Source organism: Vespula pensylvanica, chromosome 1 (assembly GCF_014466175.1).
Source record: "Vespula pensylvanica isolate Volc-1 chromosome 1, ASM1446617v1, whole genome shotgun sequence".
NCBI lineage: Eukaryota > Metazoa > Arthropoda > Insecta > Hymenoptera > Vespidae > Vespula > Vespula pensylvanica.
Window position 1 is genome coordinate 12,940,443 of NC_057685.1, and position 25,377 is coordinate 12,965,819.

At 38.1% G+C, this 25,377-nt stretch overlaps 1 protein-coding gene across 4 annotated transcripts in view; it reads left to right on the plus strand.

Annotated features, from left to right (window-relative positions):
- The window catches only part of LOC122629427 (epidermal growth factor receptor), a 113,626-nt gene that overhangs the window by 76,124 nt on the left and 12,125 nt on the right, over nucleotides 1-25,377 (plus strand). For 3 of the 4 annotated variants that reach the window (XM_043812821.1, XM_043812831.1, XM_043812840.1), the window contains one exon: nucleotides 17,752-18,101. The exons of the other annotated variant lie outside the window; for it this stretch is intronic. In XM_043812821.1, the coding sequence (XP_043668756.1) occupies nucleotides 17,966-18,101 (136 nt within the window). In that variant the 5' untranslated portion in view covers nucleotides 17,752-17,965. The remainder of the gene's footprint in view (nucleotides 1-17,751; nucleotides 18,102-25,377) is intronic. 4 annotated transcript variants of the gene reach the window in all.

The following is a 25,377-nucleotide window of genomic DNA, read 5'->3' on the forward strand; positions in this document are numbered from 1 at the left end:
ATTCCTGAACCGGACATCGCATGTTGTGACTGTTTAATGGTTGGAAGGGTGAATTTAGACTCGTATGAAGGACGCTATATGATGAACTCGAAAACTTGAACCTTGAACGATGAGCAAACTCCCAAGCAACTTACGATGGACCTCGTAGTAGCAAGAAAGCCAAACGGTTACGGAGAATACAGGGCCGATAGTAAATTCAAGTAAGACATTGTCCCTCGATCCCTCTCTGTTCCTTTCGAACAGGGTGGTCCACCACGAGCGGCGCACGTCGTCTTCGTCGCATTCCCATTGCTCGTATAACGAGCTCTCCGGACTCTCTCTCTCTTTCTCTCTTTCTCTCTCTTTCTCTCTCTTTCTCTTTCTCTCATCGCTCCTGGGTGTTCCACGCGTCAAGCGAACTGTATCTTCGCAGGGAGTGATCCCTAACCTGAATAAATTGCATTTCATTGCCCGGTGAATCGCCATTTGCCGAAGACCCGGTGGTCGATTCTTGATGATCTAATCAAGAAGGTGCACCTTTTATCCATGCTTTTCTACCATTGCTCATTAAACAAAGGTAACGACAAATGTTCGAACGCTTCTCTAGATGCATAGATTTTACAACTAGTAACACGCTCATTCGCATATTCGAATTACTCGAGAAACAGAGAAAGAGAGAAATGTCGCATGACCGATCGATCGGTGAACAGTGAGAACACTTTCCCACGGCGAGAACGCGTTGTGACCTCCAAAGCGATCCACCTTGAAAGACCAGAGCTGTAGTAACGAAGCGACTCCTCTCGTCGAAGCAAGGATACACTCGCGACATTCGGAAAGCCTCGTTAGAATGGAAAAGTCGTTCCTCGTATGTACATAGATGCGATCGAAGCTGCCCTCTCACGTTAATTCTCTCCTTCCTCCTCAATACCGAATGCCAGCGCATTAACGCAAATCGTCTATACGCTGTGGCACGCACTAACGTTGCTAGCGTTGTTACCAAGCGATACGCATTCTCGACGATCCCTTATATTCTCTCTTTCTCTCTCTCTCTCTCTCTCTCTCTCTCTCTCTCTCTCTCTCTCTGTCTGGCCATTCTCACGTTTTCACGAGCTCGTTGTACGAGAAGAAAAACTTGGCCCAAACTCGGGTCGTATGCAGATCCTTCCTTCTTACCAAATGGACGAAGGTATATCGAAAGTTCTTCTTCGAAAGAAATTCGCGTTCCAAAGTATACGAATTTCTTATCTTCGTGGTTGAGTTTCAAACATCGTCACGATCTTTAAAACTGTCTTTAGATACTCTGCAGTCACTATTTATTACCGACTTCTTTCGTAAGTCTCATCGTGAAATAAATGTGAGAAACGTTGCACAACATCGAATATGCGAAAGACAGATATTCGTACTGCAAGAAATCATCGAGATTAATAGGAATGTTCTTTTTCTTCCTTTCTTTTTTCCATCGTCCCTTCTCTTGAAATTATATTTCGAACAATCGACTATGTAAAAAAGAAGCTTGAGAAACAATTGCAGTTAATGGTATATGCTCCACCATGGTACGGATTATTTATATCGTAATGTATATCTTTAGCAAAAGGAATAAAGAAAAAGAAAAAGAGAAAGAAAACTCTGGAGGATTTCGATTCTCATTACAGATACGGTCGAGAGAAACGAACCGAGAGTCAAGCACCATCGTCTCTCGCACTTTAATCGACTTTCGATTACACTCAACGTGGAAAATGCGTTCCTATACATGAGAGATAGAAAGAGAGAAAGAAAGAGAGAGAGAGAGAGAGAGAGAGAGAGAGAGAGAGAAGAGAACATTGACACGAGTGACACGAGTAACGATCGTATAAAAACGATGTTCGGAATCTATAGATACGAGATAAAGACCAAATCGAAGAAGCGGATCAAAGTTTCCGTAAGACTTTCTACGAGTTGTTCCATTCGAGAAAGACTCCACTCGAAAGCTACGATCTACTCGCGGTCTTCTCGCTTCTAGAGAAAAATAGAGAAAGAGAAAGGAAAACAAGGAAAAGATGCAAAGCCGATAGCACCTTGACGCGACAATAGTCTATTCGTTACTTGGCGCGTTGCAGTCAACAGCAAGAGACAGGAAAAAATAAGAAAGTCCGAAGATCGAGGGAGGCGACGAGAATCTCCAAGATAGACCACGTTTGTCAACGTAAAGAACGCCGCTACCATGGAGGTCTACCTTCGCGATGAGGATGGAACGATCGTCAAGGAAGAAATTCCGTATTAGGAATATCTTTATTATTATTTTTGAAAAATCGAATGCCGTCGATGTCTGGAATATAAAATCGAATCCAACGATTTCTTATTTTATCATTAGAATTTTTAGTAACTTCATTATTATTATTTGTTAGAAATCTAAACGTATTCAATAGCATTTTATTTATTAACACCGAAACAACACGAGTTTATTTGTATAAGCAAAAAAGTTGAATCTGAAACAAGCCGTATGTAAAATACCGATGAAAGCATCGTTAATGTTCAAGAACGAAGGCTCGTGCTAAAAAGACGACGGAGCCCATAAGTGGCAACGAAAAGAGACAAGATGAAAAAGGAAATACGCTTGCGGAGACTCACAAAGCAATTACCCCATTACCTTACGGTGGACAGAGCGAATTACGCTAATATATCGAAGACATCTTGCTCCTCTTGTTTTCCCTTTCTTTTTCTTTTGTGGTAATGCAAAAGCATGAAATTCCAAGACATTCCGAGCAATAAAGTAATCGATTTATAGCGAAGTAACGTAGAAGTATTTTTGCAATTGATGTTAAAGACCACCATCGTTCAAATATAAAAATTAGATATTAAAGCGTGTGAATTTTTTTTTTTTTTATTCGCGTTTGAAAAACGAGACAATATTGCACGACATTTAATCGTAGTAGTTTCGATAAAAACATATCGATATAAAGTTATCTCGAAATATAAGGAAATTAAAAATTTTTTTTTTCTTACTCGGAAGATTCTCAAAATTATGCTGTTCTATTCGATTTCTTGACGTTCGGAAATCTTGTTTACTGTCGACGAAGCCGTTGAACTACCATGGAAAAAGCATAGGAAAGGAAAGGCTTAAGTCGGCTTGAGCTTACGCTTTAAGAAGCCTTGATGTTTCTATAATTTCGCGACTTAAGCATCGCACTCGCTAAGGAACGACTCTCAAACGATTTCGTCGTCGCTCATATGGACATCGGTTGCGCACCGTCCTAAGAGGATTACCTCTTTCGAGAGAGCCGATTTCGCGACTTTATCGGTCTTTCCTCTTTTTTTTTCTCATTTTCTTTTTTTATCTTACACCATTCCAAGCATCTCGATATCTCTCTTTCAAATTCTTTTTACTCGTCCATCGAAAAGGATTAAGTGCCGAGCGAATGAACGTGTAAAGTAAAAGAAGAAAAAAGAGAGAAAGAAAGAGAGATAGAAAGATTTTGAAAGCAACCAAGCACGAAACGAAATTCACAAGGTGCTCGTCGTACTCGTGATTTTTCTTCTTTAAATCTTCCAGGAGAAGAGGATTTTATCTTCGAAAGGATTAACCAGAATAAATATTGCAAATTTTACGGGGACACTTCAGAATTAAAACTTATTTAAAAATATACAAAAGGAAAGAGGACGGAGTCGATGAAGAAAAGATAAAACGTTTTCTCTTAATAGACGTATGAAGATCGGTTAAAAAGAGCTAGAGAAATAAATAAAAGAAAGAAATATAAAAAGAAATATCAACGGAATGCTATTTTCCTCGTAACATCATATAAGTCGATCGTCCCTGATCGGACCAATACAGGAAAGAGGTTGTTCGATGGCAAGGCGACGATCCGTTGTAAGGTAATAAATAATACAAAAGTCGCGCAAGAGAGAAATCGGTATTGCTAGCGATACGTAGTTACGAGAAGAAGGTACGATGCTGCCCTTGTCTCGAGTGCATAATTAAAACAAACAAAGGACGATCGGAAGCGCATCGAATTCGAAGGAATAGCGGGATCTCGTCGTCCTTGCGATTTCAAAGTGTGCTAAAGCGTATGTGTATGCCTATACGTGTGTTCGTGTGTGAACGTTAGCACGAACTGGAAACAGACTCGAGATGATAAAGTTTGAACTCTCGTTTGAAAAAATTCTTTTTCTTCGTATTTGGAAGATGCAAGAGATCGACTTGCGTGTACGTATCATCATACGTAAGATCGTATTCGAAACCTTGACTGGCTCCGACCATTTCGCCGATCTAACCGTGAATTTACGAGAGTAGAAGGGGCCACTTAAGGGCCAACATCGATGAAGTATACCATACTTATAGCACGCCCGTGGATACACTGGAATCCGGCTCTTTGATGATCGTAACTCGAATACTTTTACGAGCGCATCGCGTTCAACACGTGTTGTATTCTCGTAATGTTCTCTCTCTCTCTCTCTCTCTCTCTCTCTCTGTCTCTTTCGTTTTGTGAATATATGTATAAAGTATATGTATGTATGTATAAGTATAGGAATGAAAGCATTATGCAAATGACAATCCCGAATACGTGTGTTGCGTAAGTGAGAGTCATTAACCGAGAAGGTTGATAGCTTTCAAAGTGGTTCTTGTTCTTCGAACTTTTATCTTTCGACCTTCTGTCTGTTTCTTTTTGTCTGTCTCTTTTTTCTTTTTCTTCTTTTTTCTTTTTCTTTTTTATTTCTTTTTTTTTTTCTTTAACTTTTTCATTTCACATTTCACATTTCGTATTAAACAAATGCAGAAGAATAAACTTGCGAATCACTGATTAAGGAAAAGTCGGTAAGGTTTTCTGAGATATGGCTCCTCTCATCGGAGATGAACGATGAACCATAGAGGAGAGTTGTTCCTCGATATTTATAAGGAATTGCAAGGAACGCCGTGATAAATCAAAACTGCGTAAGGTAGGGCCGCGAGGTTGAACCGGACCCTCGTGAGGTCAGATCGACTTGCGTTGCGACGTAGAAGGAGAAAAAAGGAAGGTAGAAAGTAAAGAAAGAGAAGGTAGCTTGAAGAAAAAGAAAAAGAGAGAGAAAGAGAGGTCTGAAGATCCAAGATGAATGTCGAGGAGTGGAAAGAGGGAACCAGAACTCATCTGCATTCCTCTAGATGAACGATGTTCTTGGCTGCTCTCAATAATTAACGGCCTTATCGCCAGGAGTAACTTGCGCGTGAACTTTACACTTTCTATCCGATCGTTTCTTTTCGTTTTATTTTTTCTTTTTTTTTTCCTTCTTCTTCTTCTTCTCAGATATATAATGAGAAATTCGTATACGAATAATTAATTACACAACGAATCCAAAGAAAATCGAATAACGTCAAGCCGAAAGGCAAATCCTCAAAAGAAGAATATATGGACATAATCACGGTCCGAGTCTTCGTAAATGCAAAAGAATAAACACATTAAAAATCTTTACAAAAAAAATGACGAAGAGAGAGAGAGAGAGAGAGAGAGAAAGAGAAAAAGAAAGAGAGAGAGAGAGAGAGAAAGAGAAAGGAAAAAGAATTTCTCTTCTCGATAAAAGTTCGCTTAACCCCAAGTCGAACTCTCTTGAGATGCATTACTTGGAATGACTGGCAAGCTGGCGGAACGAAGTTATGTTCGCAGTAAACGCCTGCGTAATAATGGGTTTCGGTCCTTGGCACGCACCAAGGCGCCCTTCGACGATGTAGCCTCACCCTATCGCTAAGAATGGACTTTATACTGGGACCAAAATTGGTGCCAGCCACGAATCGGCATAATGACAGGTATCACGATGCACCGATTGCTCGACCTCGGAGCCTTCGACGGCCTTCCTACGGGTTGATGTGTCATGCGGCTTCTTCTTTCCATCGAACGACACTTACTATGCAAATTGTTGAATATAATGAAAGAATATAGGGATGTTCTACGCAAGAACTTTCCGAAATATTTACAGACATTGTTACATAATATATACATGTATATACATAATATATACGTGTTAATCTTGTAAACGACAGTTACTATGGAAATTTATGAATTTAATAAAAGAATAACTATGTCCTACGTAAGAAATTTTCTAAATACTTACAACCGTTGTTACATAATCTATCTACATACATACATACATATATATATATATATATATATATATATATATATGGCGAGAATGTGTACTACAAAAGGGTTTAGAAGAAAAAAAAAAGGAAAACACGAGTTTAAGATCCCTTAGAGATATCTCGATTCTAAAGAAGAATCAGTACGGGCTTTTTTCCTTCTTCATGGCCAGTTAGACAGACCCATCCATGCCCTTTCCTTTCTCCTTCGTCACCTCCCCCTGCTCCTTCAAGCCCATTTTATCTTTTGGATCCCTGGCGGCCTCGTTTTAGGAGCCATTGTCTGCAACGCGTTTCAGGATGCCGACACCGGCTTTTAATGAGAATTTTAATTATCCAATCCTGCGCGCTCGTGGCCCGCCAATAAAACGTACAGACGTTCGAAAAGCGGTTACTCTTGCGCAAGGCGTATTGAAGTCTTCTCTATAGTGACTATGCATCCTTTCTCGAGACTCTCAAGTCATTCGAGAATTTAATTACATGTGTATAGAACTTAATGGAATAAAGCTTTGTCGATTGCACTCTACTATGTATTCGTTTATTCTTTATTTCGTTACACAAACTTACAAAGCACTGAAAGAATTTGAAATTTTTTAATTCGATAAATAATATTTCTGGATATTTAATAATCGTTAAGACATTTTGTCGTCAGTTGTTTCTTTTTTACGTTGCAACCAAACGGCATATACCAATTCTTTCTCTGGCCTTTTTAATTTACTAGCAGACTCATCTTTCACGTTATTTTGTTCATCCGTTTCTTTGTAGTTATATTTATGTGACTTGTTGAACTTTATCAACTCTATAGCCATTGAGGAATAAGGTTTTGTCTTCTTGGACGAACTCGAATTATTCGAATTTGAGGGATTCAAAGGTGTTCCCGAATGATTTGTAGATCCAGAGGAATCACCTTTATTTTTATTTGTGTTGTCTACTAATAAATTTATAGAATTCGAAGATCCTTTCGGCTTTTCTGTTATATTACTATTTTCTTGAATATTTTTCAATGGATGTTTATAGGATAAATTTTTGGATTTTTTTTTCTCTAATTCCTTCGACGGACATCGTAGTATCGTTTCAGTTAATGAATCCGTTAAAGTGTTCGTATTGCTCCTCGAAGATGATTTCGAAGGATTTTGTACTATTCCTTCGTCCGATCTTGGACGAATGTTCTTTATTTTTGTGGATTCTTCTTTGGTAGAAGGATTGAGCTCCTTTATAGGATCATTATCAAAGTATTTTACAGGCTTAAACTTTTGAGATTCTCCAGTGTTTGGCACATTTTCCTTTAATTTTTCTAATGTTTTGTTTAATTTTTTACGCAACGAATCATTTTTAATATTCTTTGAATCAATAGCTTTTGAATTAACTTCTTTTTTGAGTAAATCTAACTTTTTTCCTTTATCAGCATCATCACTGTTCAACGACTTCAATTCATTCGTCACCTTATCCATCTTTTTAACTTCAACGTTTCTTGGACTATACTTTATCGGACTTTGTATAGGTATAGTGATCGGTTTAGTCAATTGACCGCTTTTAATTTCATCACGATTATCCAAACGTTGATTTTCCTTTTCCGTTGCCTTCTCGCTAATCGTCGTCTTAATCGAATCCATTTCTTTCACTTTATCTTTTGCAACTTCGTTCGTTGCCACATCTTTCATTCGACTTGTCAATTTTTCAGGTTTCTTTCTCGATGCCACTTTTACACCGTAATCTATCAAAGTCCCATCTTTCTTCTTTTCTATCGGTTTCATGGAATTAAAAATATTATTTATCTTGCTGTCCTTCAAATCATTCGTATTCATCGTTTGCTTCGCCACGTCATTTAACGAATCCTTTTTATCGCTCGTTTGCATGTTCAATTTTTCTTCAAACGATGCCACCTTGTGACGAATTAATTTCTCGTTCCTCACTTTGTCGATATTTTGTTGACTTGGATTTATTCCTGGATCGATATTTTTCATAAGAGCATCAGACTTCGGTGACTCCTTCATTTGTATTCCAACGCTATCTTTCTTCTCCGTTGTTAAACGTTTCTCATCAGGAACATTTTTCTTCATACTTTCTACTTCCTTCGTCGTACTAACATTCTTTACTTCTCGCTTCAAAGAAGCGTCGTTCCGCTTATTTAACTTTTCCTCGGCTATTTTTACCGCATTCAAAGACGAATAACTCGTAGTTTTCTCGTTGACAAGAACGGGATCATCGCGTGTGATTTGAACGTTTCCACTTTTGAACGTGCTTGAACTTTTCGATGTCTTTTCACCGTCAAGCGGTTTAGAAAACGTCATTGAATCTTTTATGTCGTACTTGTTCTCTACTTTGCTAGATTTAACTTCAACAGATGGATTCTGCCATTTTGTTGAAGACTTCTTTTCTTTTGACAATGAATCTTGCGTCAACTTTGATTGTACTTTATCATTCGAAGCATATGTTCGATTTGACTGGTTTGCTTTTTGCTTATCCGTCACATTCGTTGACGCTGAAAAACTTTTCTGATTATCCTCTTCTTTCTTTGATTTCATGTACGAATCAGACCGCCATGGTAACGACTTTGACAACATACGTTCATCATACGAGTCAGTTTTGGATGATTGATTATTTGAAACGAATTTTTTTGTAATATCATCGATCGTTTTAGAATCATGTTTATTCGACCGTGGAGACCTCTGACCATCTGACTTACCAGAACTAGGCTTAGATTTATTAGAAACTGGAGAAGAGTTCCCATCTGAAGATCGACGAGAATGCTTGGCCACAATATCTGCCAAAGATACAACTTTATCTTTTTCAGAAGTTTTATCAGAAGGTTTTCCAGAAACTTTTTCAGAAGCTTTCTCAGAAGCTTTTTCAGAAGATTTTCCAAAAGCTTTTTCAGAAGCTGGATTTTTTACAGCAGCTTTATCAATCAAACCGCTACTTTTAACCGTACTCTTTTCAGTAGCTACAGATTTTAAATTTGTATGTTTAGAAGATTCATTTTCAATACTTTTTCCGCTGCTATTTGAAACAATTTTTGGTTCAGGAACTCCACCCCTTCTAACGTTCAAATTACTCTTCATACTTGCTTTATCATTAAAAGTCTTCGAAAATCTCAAATCGATATCACCTGCTGCCTCATTTTTCTTAACATCGTCCCTAGAACTTACGGACGTCGAAGCGTTTGATCGTTCCAAAGAATCCTTTTTAATTTTAGCGAACGTAGGTCGTTCGAATTTTTCCTGAATTTTATCGGATTTATAAGTTTTCTTCACATTGGTTTCACTTGGTCTTTCCATCTTTTTAACAGGAATTTTTTGAATACTCGATTCGTCTTTACTTTTTATCGATGTTGATGATAATTCCGACATTTTCACGTTAACGTTGTTATCTTCAGCATGAGCCAATTTCATTTTTGAACTATCAGATTCGAGATCACTTCGTTTATGTAACAACTTCTTTGTGTCACCAGAAGTAATAGGTGGATTATTGTCATCAAAAGCAGTTGCTATTCGCAGTTTCAGCACGGATTCCGAATTTTCCACATTTTTCACAATGTTTTTCGTATTTTGATTCAGCGTATTAAGATTATCTTTAGCGTAAGGTACACGTATTTCAACTTTGTCCAACGAAGTAAGAACGTTCAAAGTTTCTGAACGTGCCTTGATACTTCTAACGTCTGAAATTGGCTTACCATTAAGGGATAATTCGAGTTCTTTTACTGGTAACGATCCTTCGCTAATCGAAATATGCATCGAACATGAATTTGATTGATGTTCACCTTTAACATTTTTTGGTAACGCTTTGGACAAAAGTTTCTTATTATTCGACACAACAATGGACAATTCCTTCGAATTCGGATTCTTCGACTCCATTACTTTTGTAATCCCTTCTAAGTTAACGGAGACGACCGATTCGTTTCCAGACGGTACCATACGTAATTCAACTTGTGGATCGTGCAAAATATTTGATTCTGTATTTTTTGGTATTTGTGACCAAGTCTTTTTAGAAGTGGAAGTGAGATTCGACGTAGTTGGATTTTTGTAAGTGGGTGATGAACTTCGGCTAGTCATTTTGATATCATCGACTTTATCCGTTTTGATCTCTCGAATTTTTTGTTTTTCTTTGTAATTCTTTAAACTTTCTTCATTTATGTTTTTCTCGGGAAACGAAGTTTCCTCTGATGTTACTTCGATAAACTTCATTGTGTCGATTTTTGCAGCTTCGTTTATCGTAACGCTTTTCAAAATGTTTGTTTCTTTCGGACTAGACACGTTCTTATCAATTTGCTTGTCTTTCTCTCCAGTTGATTTTTTCAGATCTTTAATAATTTTATCGACTCTTCTAAGCCAATCTATTTCTTCATTTATACTTATCTGTTTACGAGAATCCGTGCCAAGTACAGGAGACGAAATGAAATCTGTTGTCTCTGATGTTGTAACTTTTATTGGAGAATGAGAAATCATTGATAAATTTGGAAGATGATCCTCATCTTTGTCTGAAGTAAGATCTTTGTTCACAGCAGCACTATAATCAGCTATGATACTCGCATATGTACGCTCAGTTGTTTTAGAAACTGTCTGAGTCTCGAGGTCCTTGGTTTTTTTATCTTTTTCATAAAAATTATTATCGATCGATCTAGAACGATTGAAATTTGTATCGACTGCGCATGTTAAATCGGTCGTCGAAGTTTCTTCGCTGCTCTCTTTGATAGTAAAATTTTCAATATTATATGTTGGATAGGACAAGGTCGAAGTAGTTCTGAAAAGTGTTTTAGATAATCTAACGTTCATTTTGGACTTCGATCGATTAGGAATCATATTGGGTGTATTGTAAATCGTCATCATAGTCTCGTTATAAGCTGTTATCATTTGTGCATACGATCGATTGTCTCGATCGCCTTCGCAATTTATACTATGATCATAGCACATAGTAGAGCTGCTGCTAAATCTAACTTCTTGCTTCTGAGTGACATTTTCGATGTATTGCAACGGTAATTTTCTTTCTGATAAGAACTTTCTAACTGAAGTTGCAATAGATTTTGATCTTGTTCCTGATTGTCCGTAAGTTATTGCTTTTTTACCAATTCTAGTTTCTTCACGTCGGCGTTCTAGCAAAAGCTGATAGATCTTTCTCATGATTAATTTAAAGGTATCATCGACTCTTGGTGATCGTATTTTGAAAGAGCGTCGTTTAAAGCTCACTTCACTTTTGCAACTGCTACAATGTGTTATTCTTGTATCTATGAAAAAGAATATACTTTTTTCGACCGTATAACCTCGAAAAGGATTAGACTCACGTCTGATATTTCTTTTCCTACTAGGATATTATTTGCAATAAATTAAAAGAATTCAGACTTACTTGATGGAACACGACGTGATATATTTGCATTAATGATACACTTGACATGATTCATTTTCTCCGATACTGATACTTGTTATTCCAAACGACTATTATTTTACAATAACTGACGCAAAAGCAGTTATATCGTATTTATTAAGTAATACTAATGAAATTTTGAAATTAGTACGGTTTCTAACAAAAGGATTATTGAATTTGAATGTAAGTTTTTTTACTCGCAAAACGGCTCATGGTGAATACATCATCGCGAAAACGTCACGTCGAAGTTTAAACAGATGAAAGTAATAAAAATATAATGTAGCATTTTTCGATACTCTCGTATGTTAAATTTTATACTATAATGTGATAAAATCGATTAATGACAGATGAACAAGAAAAAATCAATACTTGACCGATACTAGGTTTTATCTCGATTCATTTCGAAATATAAAATATTTTTATTGCTGGTCATATGTACCATAAATACCCGTATCTTATCTAAGCGATTTTACCTGCAATTGCACTTGGCAAACTCATCCACGCCACATTATCTGTATTACCTGATTTTCAAACCGTATATGAAGATATCGTTCCAGACCAACGTTTATGGACCACAGCATCCAACGATCTCTTTCCACGTATACGTATCGCGAATCAGAAAATGATTACCAAAGAAAACGTAATAAAGCTTCGTCCATGGACAAGTAAATTGCAACATGGTAGCTCAAACTCATCTTCTCATCTACTTTGAAAAATCGATCTGTGAAGTTTACAGTATAAAACTAATCAACGTTATTTCACATCCATTCCAAAGTACAACAACATTTTGCAACGTCCAATCGTTCTCGTAAATCGTCGATAAAACTCTCGCATGAAATCTCGACCCGGTTGGGACACTCCGTGCGGAGGTAAAGAAAAGATCTTGAAGATAAGAAACAAGGAAAGAAGCTGTGCAGCAGCGTGAGCTTGGCTCCGTGCAGCCGGTTACTGCTTCGTGGCATTGTGCCATGAGCGAAGAAGATGCGAGTGCTAAAGTCACGCCATACGGAGCCAGAAGCGATCCCGTGAATTCTTATCCTACTGGATCTGCCGATTCCAAGTTGTCTCCTGGAAGTGCCGCCTTTAAGAGAATTTTTTAAACGTCACGAGAAATCTACCTTGCTTGGTTACCATGGGAGAAAGGAATAAAGAGAGAAAGAGATCCAATGCATATATCATATCATCGTATAGCAATACTATAAAAGTTCATAAAAAGGTGCTTCTAATGATAAAAGAAAAAAACTCCACGTAGCGTCGCTAACGAGACATCACATCGTTGACATTACGAAGAACCAGTAGGTGTGGGTTTTACATGAAATTATAGCTCGTATGTATTTACGTACACAGATAGTTATATAGTACGTACTTGAAAAATACGTTACTACAAATTTTCTTGTGGTCCGATCGATCGTCGTATATCGGTACGCTATAGATTGCGCGAGAAGACGTCCGAGGAAAAAGAAGAAAAGAGAGAGAGAGAGAGAAAGAGATAAAGAGAAAGAAAGAAAGAGAGAGAACAGCTTTCGTAGGGTGCGATAATGAGCTTGGCGAGAGTTGGCGAGAGTCGACGTCGCAAACGCGTCGTGCAACGCGCTGGACGATAATTATCGTACGGTTTTACTGCTCGTCCTTTGGACGAAGTGGAAGGCAAGGGGAACAACAATGATTCCTCGCTTGAGGCCAGTCGACCCGTCTCACCAACCGTTTCTCACCTTTATGGCCTCCTCTCTATCTCTTGACTCCCGACAAATCGCCAGAGAACGAGTTGAAGCAAATCCCAAGGATTCTTCTTTACGTTACGTTAAGCGAGCACTCGCAAAATCGACGACACGACGCTCCCCCGACATTGCACGAACGAGAGTAATGCTATTCGCTTTAATCGTGACGTTACTCTCGTGAGAGAATCGCTTTTGTTGCCTCCTCTAAATGCCGCTTCGTGAATCGATCGTTCTCCGAGAAGAAGAGAAGAGAAAAGAAGAAGAAGAAGAAGAAACGAAAGGAACACGAAGGGATCTCGCGAGTATCTTCGCTCCTTCGCGAACCTTTAGAGTCACGATCCAGAGCAAGCACGAGACGACCCTCCTTGACTCGACTCTCTAGAAAGAGAAATTGCTTCTTGAGATTCTTCGAAATATTCCCCTTGCACGATCCACTTCTCTTTTCTCTTATCTCTGATTTTTTTCTTTCTTCCTTTCTTTTTCGGATATCGTTTCGTTAGACGATTTAAGATCTCATGATTTTTCGTTAAAAAGAAAAAGAAAAAGAAAAAGAAAAAGAAAAAGAAAAAAAAAGAAGCAGAGAGGAAACTTCCGACCGATCGAAAAGTTCAGGGTGTTCGAGATTGACGCAGCTTCATGGTATCCGATCGTGCGATCCTTAGCTACGAAGGCTATATAAGATAAAATGTTGAGCCATATACGGGCCAGTGGGAAAGTGAAGCTTCGCTGGAGCCGGCGCTGGAACCGGCAAACCTCTCGGTTGGTTAAGCAGACCTCGTTTTTGTCGGAAGGCAGTCCGACAGCGGCGTTCTGCCGTGTTCTAAATCAAACCTCCTTCTCTCTGTTGGGCTCGTCGTCGTGCCAGAGATATACGGAGGATCGAAAGGAGTATGAGAGAGAAAGAGAGAGAGAGGAAGACAGAGGATCCATGATATACCTTCGCGAGACCAAACCATCGAGACTGCGATCACGTCCAACTTTACCGTTAACTCGGACTTATTCTTCATCTTCTTTATCTCCCTCTTCCTCTTTATGCTATCTCTCTTTCTTTATCTTTCCCTTTTCTCTCTCTCTCTCTCTCTCTCTCTCTCTCTCTCTCTCTCTTATTCGCGCGCGTCTCCTTAATTTTTTCTGCTCCTTCTTCCACGCTTCTTTATACGGATCTTCTTCTTCGCTCCATTATCGCATAATCCGAACCAGAAGAAAAAAAGAAGGACGATCGATGAACGATCGATTCCTGTCTCTCTCTTTTCAAGACGTAATACTCTCTCTTCGAAGTACCTGGAAGCATCTCTGACCGACGCGTATCTTCTTCGGATACTCGATTTTATCTTTGCTACTTTGAATCGAGAATTTTAAGGGATCAAAAGGAAACGTTTCGATCATCTCTTATCTCTCTTTCTCTCACTTTCTTCTCTCTCTCTCTCTCTCTCTTTCTCTCTCTCTCTCTCTCTCTGGAATTCGTCAGTGCTTCAGATAACGTCTCGTCGACACTTCGAGATTTCTCTTGAGAGAAGTGCTGAATTCAAGTGAATGTGAGACGCAGAGTATCATAGCTATTAGATTACTATGCGTATGTAGCTACCTCGCGTTAACTCGCCGACGAGTCACTCTCGCAAATCTCTCTCGAGTTCGTACTTTCTTGCCTTTCGAACGATCGTTCGCGATGATAAAAGCGACGAAAAGCGATAAAACCATGCGGCAGAGTCCATTATACGCATGTAAATAGCAGTAAATTACGTTACGATGTTTGCTACCGGTAGTAGCTATATATATATATATATATATATATATATATATATATATATGTATACACACACACACACACACACAGATATATATACTAGCTACTCTAGTAGCCGCCTTTACAACTCCACCCACGTAGCGGCACACACTCTCTGACAACGTGTGCGGTTCACATTTCGCGAAAACCGTTTATAGAACGATTTTCCATTCGAAGCGGCCAACGAAGCGAGCCACCATTTTAATTTACGACTTGCAGGACTAAGCGAAAGGAACGTAATTCCCAGATCCCTTCGATTCGACCTAAGTTAACATTCGTCGAAAGATCGCAAACATCCATTACGATATATTTTTACTTCTCTTCAAATTCGACCAAGGAGAAATTCTCCGTTATTCCTTTCGAACTAAGTTAACATCAAAGTAAAGATCGCAACTATGTACTATAATATGTTCATCTTTTCTCTTTAAACTCGACTAAAAAGAAGAAATTCCTTTCCGTTATCTCGTTCATCTTACTTCCCAGCACGATTCGATTCGGTCTAAGCGAGGATCGCGAACTATCCTACTACAATATTTTCATCTTTTTCTTGAAACTCTCAAACCGAGAAGAAATTGTCCGTTATCTTGTTGCTCGTAGAAAAATTACAAAGAAAGAATAATCAGAATAATAAGGAGTGGAGGAGCGAGAAATGGAATGGAGTTGGAGCATTCACCCGCATACAAATTGGTTCTTTTTGCCGGTCGAGTTCGCGTCTTAAACAGCACCTACGGTCGAGCGACCGGCTTGCTTCGTCGATAGCAGCAGCTACTACTCACCGAAAAACCGGCCTCGAATACGACGACTACAAGGGGGTTCTCGCGTTTTGTGGAAACAATCAGCAGGTTGTCGCGAAACAAGGATATGAATGCATAAGCAGCGCAGTTAACACGGTTGCTCGCCGTGTTCCCTCCTGGCCTTTTTGCTCCGATTTCTCCCTCAAAAGATGCCGCTTCTATAGTCGAGAAAGGGACAGAATGAACAGGGCCAGGTAGAAGAAAGGGAATAGGGGAAAGGGCAAGGAAGAGGATGGGAAAGGTCTGGCAGAAGAGACGAGGAGAAGCGAAAGTAGGCACGAGGAGGAGGACCCACGACGACACGAAAGAGGAGGAAGAGGAAGAAAAGGAAGGAGAGAATCGCCTCGCTGTATCCCGACTTTCGACTTTTTTTCCTCCTTTTCGAAACTCTCCACCGGCATCCACGGCATTCTGCGTTCGGTCGTCCGGTACTCCTCATCAAATCCTTTTCTTCCTTCCACTCTTCGAAGGATATTTCAGACTTCTTGCCAGACGTCCAGATGACTTTTAATTTATGTACCTCGCTCTCTTTCTATCTCTATTTCTATCTCTATCTTCCTATTTCTCTCTCTCTTTCTCTCTCTCTTTCTCTATCGTCGGTTCGTATAGTTTCTCAGAGTATAATTAGCCTTGTATTCTTTTTTACGATCATCTCGCGTTTCGTTCAACTTTCTTATACTCGAAGACTTTAGGGTGTTATGCAAAGATTAAGAAAATTTGTAGAAGGGAGTCAAAATTAACTTTAATTTATGTGTATGTGTGTGCGCGAGGAACAAGATACCTTTCAATGTTCTTTCCGATTTGAAAAATGTTCAAAAGATGTATATTTTACATAGGTGATTTGAATTAAATAAAAATAAAGAAAGAGAGACGATATATAATAGGGCGAAAGGGGAATGTTTTGTAATCATGAGCAACACGATATGGTGGCTCCTTGTCAGCGTGTTCTCCCTTTAACGTAAGAGGTGATCGTAATTAATAGCAATGCTCTAAAACGGCGACCTTAACGAGGCACCGGGTAATCAGGCTCCTCGGCGAAACTTTGCTTGATGTCATTTGTTTAAGTTGATCGTTCCTTGTCTCCTCCAAATAAGGCAACTCCTGTTTGCCACTCTACGGGGAGTGCGAAAGAACAAAGAGGAGAACTCGTGAGTGCCAAGGGGAGTAGCCTTCGGCTAGAGATCGTACGTATGTACGTACGTGTGTATATGTGTATGTACGAACGAGCGAGAAGAAAGACGAGGAGGAGACGAATAAGCGAAAAGAGAAAAGGAGAAAGAGAAGGACAATAAAGAAGAAGGACTGGAGAAGAACAGACACCTGCTGTTCTTTCTGCATTGTCTTTCTCGTTTCTCTTTCTTCGTTTCTTCCCCTCTTTCTCCACCTCTTTCCACTTCTTCTTCTTCTTCTTCTTCTTCTGGTTCCACACCTTCGATACCTCGGTCTCCGAAATACCTTTCTCTCTTTCTTTTTCTTTCTCTTTCTCTCTCTCTCTCTCTCTCTCTCTCTCTCTCTCTCTCTCGTTCACAAAGAAAAAGAAGGCAGTCCTTAGCAGATCGGAGCGAGAAACAATCGCAGGCGTAAAAGGACGAAGCTTGTACTTACTTAAAGGTACCTTCGAAACCGGCGTTTCCGAATGGACGACCAGAAACCATGCTCTTTTCGTCGATCGATCCTTTAAGAGTTCTACAGGATAAAGATTCGAACAGGCTTTTTTAAGATTCTTCGAACGTACATAGTACATACATACGTTGAACATACGAGTCTTTATACTCTTAGCGATTACAAGGCACTCGATGATCCGATTGGATCCGATCCAGTGAGTCGAGAGCCATATAAGTCGCATAACTCGTTCCTCTTTGCAATGGTTATTGATTTATACGCGTAACATCACGTGGTAAGATAATCTCGAACTGCTGAGATGATTTACGCTGATTTCCTTTTGTGAATGTAGTACCTAATTTTATTTTAGCCGAACAAAAGGTGAGAAATTCTTTTTCTTATTCCGTTTTTTTTTTTCTTCTTCTTTCTCAGATCATTGTCGTCGAGTTTATCCTGACACCGGATATGCACCGAGCTCGGTGAAAAGACAGCGATGGCAAGAACGCCGAGAACGAGCCCTCGAGCCTCCACCGATCATTTTTATCCTCACCCTCGTGACAATCGAAGACAACGCGAAGAAGAGGCTTGCGTTCTCAAGGTCACCTTGGCAAGGACCCCGACCTCGTGGATGGCATGAGAGCTCATCATGTTCATCAACCACCGACACTGGCCAGGAGCGCTGTCGACTTTCAACATCTTCGGGCTGACGTTACTACTACTAATCGTCCTCGGCTCTTATGATGTCTCCGCGGATCTTAATTCGGAGTTCGTTAAAGGGAAAAGTAAGTTCTAAGTGCGTCTATTTGTCATAAGCGATAAGTCTGAGAACAGCGTTAGGTCCTATTAAACTATGAGACACGAATAATTTATGCAAAATATTATATCTTGATCGATCCGTGTAAGTTTCATATTATAAACATTGACATTCATCGTACGGATCAATCAAGATGAGATGCTCGATATAGATGTATACATTGGGATGATCAATATTATTTGGTTTCTGGTGAGTACACTCTTCGATTCCGCTCGAAATAATTGAAAAAACATCATTATCAAATTTGAGCCGTTTATCTTAATATTAAAACGTGTTGAAAGACATATTCTTTTTTACATTTAGATATCATAAAGATTTTGAATACTTTCAAATAACATTTTTTGGAAGAAACAACGACAACGGAAATAATTTGACTCCTACAAAAATCAGATATATTCGAAGTACTTTTTTTGTCGAATATTCTTAGATAAAACTACTGAAACGATTAATGAAATTGTAAAGAAAATCGTAAATTTGATGCAGAGCTTACAACAAAGTTCTTACAAAGAATTAATATCACATGCAATAAATATTACAGAGTGATTTCACTCTATAACAAATAGTTCCCTGACTCTAGCAAATGATGACGCAAGAAATTACGACAAAATTTTGTATTATAATCGACAAACAAAGTACTTCGGATACACGTAATATTAGTACAGGAAGCAATATTTTTCTATGATATCTAAAGATATTTAAAATCTCTGTATCCTTTGAACGTGAAAAAGATAAGTTATTATTAAAATAAAGGGTAGAAGTTTGAGAACGATTTTTTGTTTTTATTTGTTTTAAGCTAAACTGAGGGACGCACTCATAAAAATTCCTCAACAGACCAAACAACGACCACCCTGATGTACATACATATATGTATGATAAGCACAATTGTCTAATGTTACACACATAAAGGGAAACTTTTCAATAGAAATTTTAACATAACATGTTGTATTGTACATTATCAAAGAAAATGGCAGTATCGCTACGAACGAGGTCTGTTAATTGTTAGCTTAAATCCAACTTCTCGAGAAGCGTTCTAGCATCGAGTATAAATCAACTATGCCGTTGGAAATACATATAGAAAGGAAAGTATTGCGCCAGAGTTATATCCACGTGGGTGGTTGCTTGCCTAGACGAAGGGTCTCTTTTATTTGAAGTAGGTACTTGGAAAGTACCGTTTCTCGTGAAGGAGTAAAATCTCCTGCCTCTTAAAATCTCACATTTCCCTTTCTCTCTCTCTCTCTCTCTCTCTCTCTCTCTCTCTCTCTCTCTTTCTCTTTCTCAACTTCAGAGTTTCAGAGTTCTGTCTTGGTTCCATCTCGTACAGAAAGCTCGTCGAGTTCGGTTAAACGAGCGTAGGTGCAGACAGGCATCGACTTCACGATCAAAAATGTAGGTTTCGATCGAGCACGTGCCTCACGAGGACTTGACCCACATTAAGTGAATGCAAAGAATTACCACTTGAAAACTCACCACAATATTTTTCTTTACTTTTTCATCGACTGCTGTCGGGCATCACGTTTTAACTTGGTAACTAATTTCTTTGACGGTAATAAACGACGATTACGACGTCTTGTATATCTACCTACCTACAAAATGCAAATTCGATTAATTGATTCGAAGAAACGATACGAATTGTCCCAGCGACTACGAGCGATCAAAAAGGGCAACGTGTCGGCCGATAAAACTCTCAAGATTCGTCGGAGTACCATGAGAGAGCTCTCCATCACCGATATCGGCTAAAGTGCTTTCCATAAACGTACCTATTAAAGCGATAACACGACCGTTCGCTCTTTCGTAGCCATTAAACTAAGAGGCGAGTTACGCCTGCTTGCCTTCGTCGGTCTCATCCCTCTTCTTTCCTTATCCCTTATCCGTATCCACTTATCCACTCGTCTCATTGAAATGAAAAAGTTTACGAATAAACTTCTTTATATTTAAACCTGAGTTTCTCCTCTATATGCTCGTTTGATATCTCGTCTTTTTCTTCTCCTTTTTTTTCAATCTCCGATACGTTACATTTGTTGAGATATTCGAAAGACAAAAACAAGAATAGAAAGAAAGAAAGAGGGAGAGAAAAAGTAAAAAGAGAAGAAAATATGTCAAAGAGAAGTACGAAAAATACAGCGGAACGTAATACCGTTCCGGTAGACATCTCTATCGAACTAAAGCATATATGTACGTACTATGTATACTGGATCAAGAGGAGACATCTGGGAGGCATGCCTTAATTGACCGTTCGGAATATTGACGAGATCCGAGAGACGGATTGAGATGTTGAATTTCCGAGGGACGCTCGCTTTTTTCCCTTCGAATGAAATATGACCGCTCAATATGCTCGGCAGATATTTATGTACTCGTGGGATTGCGCGCGCCCTCTCTTCATTCTCCGAGATCAAAGAATATACAAGGGGGAGTAGGGGGGCGCCCGGTACAACGTAGAAGAGAGATCTTCCCTCCTCTCGGCATCTCCTCTAGTCAACATGTCCGTGCGGTATAACAAAGTCCGATCTTACGATGGTGCCCGACAAAAAATTGATCCTTATACGCGCATAAACAATGTTATTTTAATTTGTTCCTTTTTTGACGAGCATAACGAAGGACGATTAAAAAATTCTTAATAATAGCAAAGAGAATGGGCCAACCATCATCGAATTTGAATATATTGTCCGGGAATTTTCTACCGATTTATTTAACTTTACTAAACACTCGTGAATGGTTTAATAAATTTAAAATCTCTATTCTATTACTGGTTATCTATCGGTGTTTTAATTTGGTTATCATCAGTGTTGAAAAGTTTTCCCGCGTGTTGTCAATCTTCAAGACTGAAATCAGCTAAAAGCATCATCTCCTTAAACAGCACATATCTTTTCTATCGTTTTCTCGTATTTTTGTCTTCCTTATAATTAAAAAGTATCCACTTATGAAAATACACTTTATCGTTTGTTATCATTAACGAAACACACAATTAAAATGAATCACTAAATACTACCAAGAAAATATTTATAAAGACTTTATCCAATGTCCCGTTTTAATACAATATATGTACAAAACTAATTTTATTATAGATTCATTGATACGTTTTTATGTGTATAGGACGAAATGACATAAATTTGCCAAACAATTCAATACGTTTTACTTGTCTGTATAAATCACAAAATTTAATAGATATTTTTTTATTCATTTTATTTTTTCATTCCTCGAAGAGAAATCGAAGGTTAGCGTTTGTCATGTTGTCTATCGTTATTCTACGAAGAAACAGACAGCATAAAAGCATGACTATAACATATGGAATCATTTTGATTCGACTGCCAACGGACATGACACGTGCCGATCTTTCTCACTAATGGGATTTTAAAGTCGATTCAATTAAGCCAGAATTCCAAGGGGCAATCGCTCGTACGCGGCATAATAGTCATGGCGAGTCTTATTAATCATTTTCACCCGCGGACTTTCGTAATTTACCCTTAGGGCTTAGTTATGTACTTGCGACAAGACTAGAAAAGAGAAGGGAAGATGAAAAAAGAGGAGGACAGCCCTGAAGGAAGAGAACGAAGACTACTAACAGATGGTCATTCAGTTATGAGATAGAAAATTATTTTCACGAGATTATCTTAAAGGGATATCAATCAACGTGCTTGCCTTACGTCATTGTAATTTCATTAAAATCAAACGAGAGAAACTGCAAAAAGTATATAACGAGAGAAATAACATTAACCATAACGAAAGTGACATCAAAATTTTATAAATAAAAATCGATTTAAAATAAGTGGAACTTCCGAATAATTTGATAATGGAACAATGAACCGATCGAAAATGGATCGCTGCATCTTCTTAAAAAGTTTTGTGTCATACAAAGAATTTATTCGTGTCATCGATTGGTCAGGTTGAAAGGTGTGGAGAAGTATCGAAAAAGTCGAAAGGTTCGTACGAAGATACTAGCTTGGTTCTTTCGCCATAGCTCGAACAGCTTGATCGATGGTGAACATCGCTCGTTCCACACAGGCACCGGCAGGTCTCGAAACGAAATGTGGGTGGATGACGAGGGTAAGGAGCGAGTGGGTGGGATTTTTCATCGATCCTGAATTCGGAAAAATTCAACTAAAGGAAAAGAGAGAAGAAGGTTGTATATATACTTTACGTATATGGAAGAGAGAAAGACAGAAAGATAGATAGATAGATAGATAGATAGATAGATAGATAGATAGATAGATAGACATATATATATAGAGAGAGAAAGGAAATAGGAGAACAGATATACATAAGTAGAGAAAGAAACAGTACTAGAGAGTCTTGATTTTGTAATGTAAGATAAAGAGAATATAACGTTCGTTGCCAAGAGCAGAGAGAACGAAACGAACTTTACGCGATACCTTATTCGTCGACGTATTTATAGATATACTTAAACACGCTTTGTATTTTCCTATTATACGCGTTAAGTTTCTTATTCATTAAGATTATCTCTCCGTACACAACTATCGTATTAGGATTCGGAAGTAGAAGTTTAAAGAGAGAACAAATTGTTCGATATCGGTACAATAATGAGAGCTCGATATTGTAGCGAGTACGTCGATAAATGCTATTGATGCACATACCAGAGCAAATAATCGATTCGCTTGACATAACAAGTATGTACATATCTCGATTGTATTCCTTTCGCGTGCATAGATGAGGCTTCTTTATTACGTTCTGTTTGTTAAAGATTTCGCATCGTTCGAAAGCCTTCTTGTTTAATCGACGAAGCGACGATCTTCTTGTTCTTTGAAGCTGGCTAATCTCGAAAGGGGATTGCCCTGAAATTAAAAGAAGAGCGAGGCCAGGTGTATCGTCGACCAAGAGTTGGACGTGGGAAACCGAATTTCTTGTTAGAAAGCAAACGGTTCAGTCTGGTAGTCTGGCGTGTCTATATCGACTCGTTCTTCTTGTTGAAGATGTCTTCTCATATGTGTCGTCCTTTTAATTGCATCTTAATCGTCAACTCGCTTAAATCTAATCTGTGCGTTCCAAGAGAATGCACCTTAGACGTACAGTGATTTTCCAAGGCGTGGCGTCGATTATCAAAACTTCGTAATGGAATTTTTTTGTTCTTTTTTATTATTGGTTTTTGATTTTCTTTTTTATTCATTTCTTTTTTTTTTAATAATAAGGAATAAATGTAAGGAATTCTTATAAATTGAATAGAATCTTTAGAAATTTTCTTATTTTATTTTCAATAAGAAATGATTTTGAATTCTTTCCAATCTATGACTTTATCTATCCTTGTATTCATATATGTATATATATATATATATATATATATATATATATACCGATTTCTAAAGGAGGCTTCGCGATAATCGCGCGGTTCGATGAGTCGAACGCATGCTTATCGATGCAAAGTACATTCCATACGGCAGCTGGCTCAGCTCCAAGTAATGCGATTCGCTTTGAACCAAGAACAACTATCTTAACGTTCCGCATTGAACTTCTGCTTCCTTATAGAAACGCGTTATTCGTACTTTCTTATAAAACGAGTTCGATCGATCCATAATCCGCTCTTTGGATCCTCTTCCGTGACTAAGAAAACGATCGCTAGCAAGAATCGAGGTAAGACGCTTATCAATATCGCGAAAGACGATCGAAGATCGTTGATCCCTAATACAAATTAAAACCAAGATTCTCATTCTCTTTCTCTCTTATTCTCTCTATTTTCTTTCATGTTGAAATAATATTAATAATATATATATTTGAAAACGAAGTAATTTGAAAATAATTCGATACAGAATAACGAAATTCTATTTTGTTTTATGCTATAATTTATAACGCATTCTAATTTACATTCTACAAAATTTTCTTTATTTCTTAAAAAAAAGAAAAAAAAAACCTTTTGAATCTAATGTCTATCATAAAATTAATAAAATAAAATACATAAAGCTAGTGATAATGATTTGATATCCGATTCTTTATGAAGGAAAATACGATTCGATTAGAAAATCCATAGTATTATAAAGTTGGTTCGCGGCTATCAGAAAGGGAACAGCGTAGATTTACGCCCACGTAAAGAGTACGATCTAGCTCGATTATCGATCTAGCATGCGCGGGAAAACATCGGCACCTCAGTGACCTCGACGGTATCGGAGGCAGATCGAGATACGCCAAGCACACGTAGAACCCGTGAGAGATCGATTCTGATCCTCTTGCATCGCTTCGCTCCCCCGAGGCAGGAAATTAGCATATGTTGCGTGTTACCGATCCATGATCGGTACTATTGGACTACTCCTTCGAAGAAACGAGAAAGAAAACGAACAACGCAAGCGTTTTCCTTTATGAAACTTAACTTCCTATCAGAGTCAATCCATAATCTCACGTTTTTCTTAATAACTCTTTTGCAACTACTTTTCTTTACTAAGATGAGTTTGTATCTCGAAAAACAAAATTATGTTATGATAATATTTCTACTTTTACAAATCTTTTTCTATTATTAAGACGAAAGATTTGTACTTCGAAAATCGAAATTATATTGAGATAATAATTCTATTATCGCAAATATTTTTGTATTTCAAAAATTGTATGTATTTCAAAAATCCAGATTATTTTAGAATAATATTAACATAGAAGTACTTTTAATATTTTAAATATGAAAACGTTAATATTTTTCCAAAACGTGGCAAGTGCGAGGAGCAAAGAGAACAAACATGATCTCGATACGATCATGGACTTTCAAAATGAGATTGCGAAGCTGAAAAGAAATAAAAAGAGGCGAAAGGAGAACCACGTAACAAAGAAAAATAAAAAACGATAATATTAGGAACGAAAAAAACGAAGAGAACGTACTTGAAACTTTGCGAAAAAAAAAAGAGAATAAAGTAAAAATCCAATATACAGCTGTTTATTACATGTCTTCTAATGACACAATATTTTCCAAAAAATTAAAAATATTTCATCGATCAATAAAATTGATTTCTAATATTCAAATGTTTCTTCGATAAAAATACAAAATCGAGATAGAGACCACCTGTTAGAAATCAAGAAGCAAGGAGTAACGAGTGGTTCCGCTTATTCATCGAACGAAATTATTAAAGCCAGTAGTTATTAGTTCGATCGGCTCGTAATATTGATCGTGCCAGCGAGGTCATAAAAATGGTAAAGCTATTCCATAGGATCGTAAAGTGAGAATTCCAGGAGCGAAAAGGAATAGAAGCATATGGTTCGAGAAGGTCTCTCTGTCGAGCTTTCTATCGAGGTTAAAGTACTGAACGTAAATACGAATC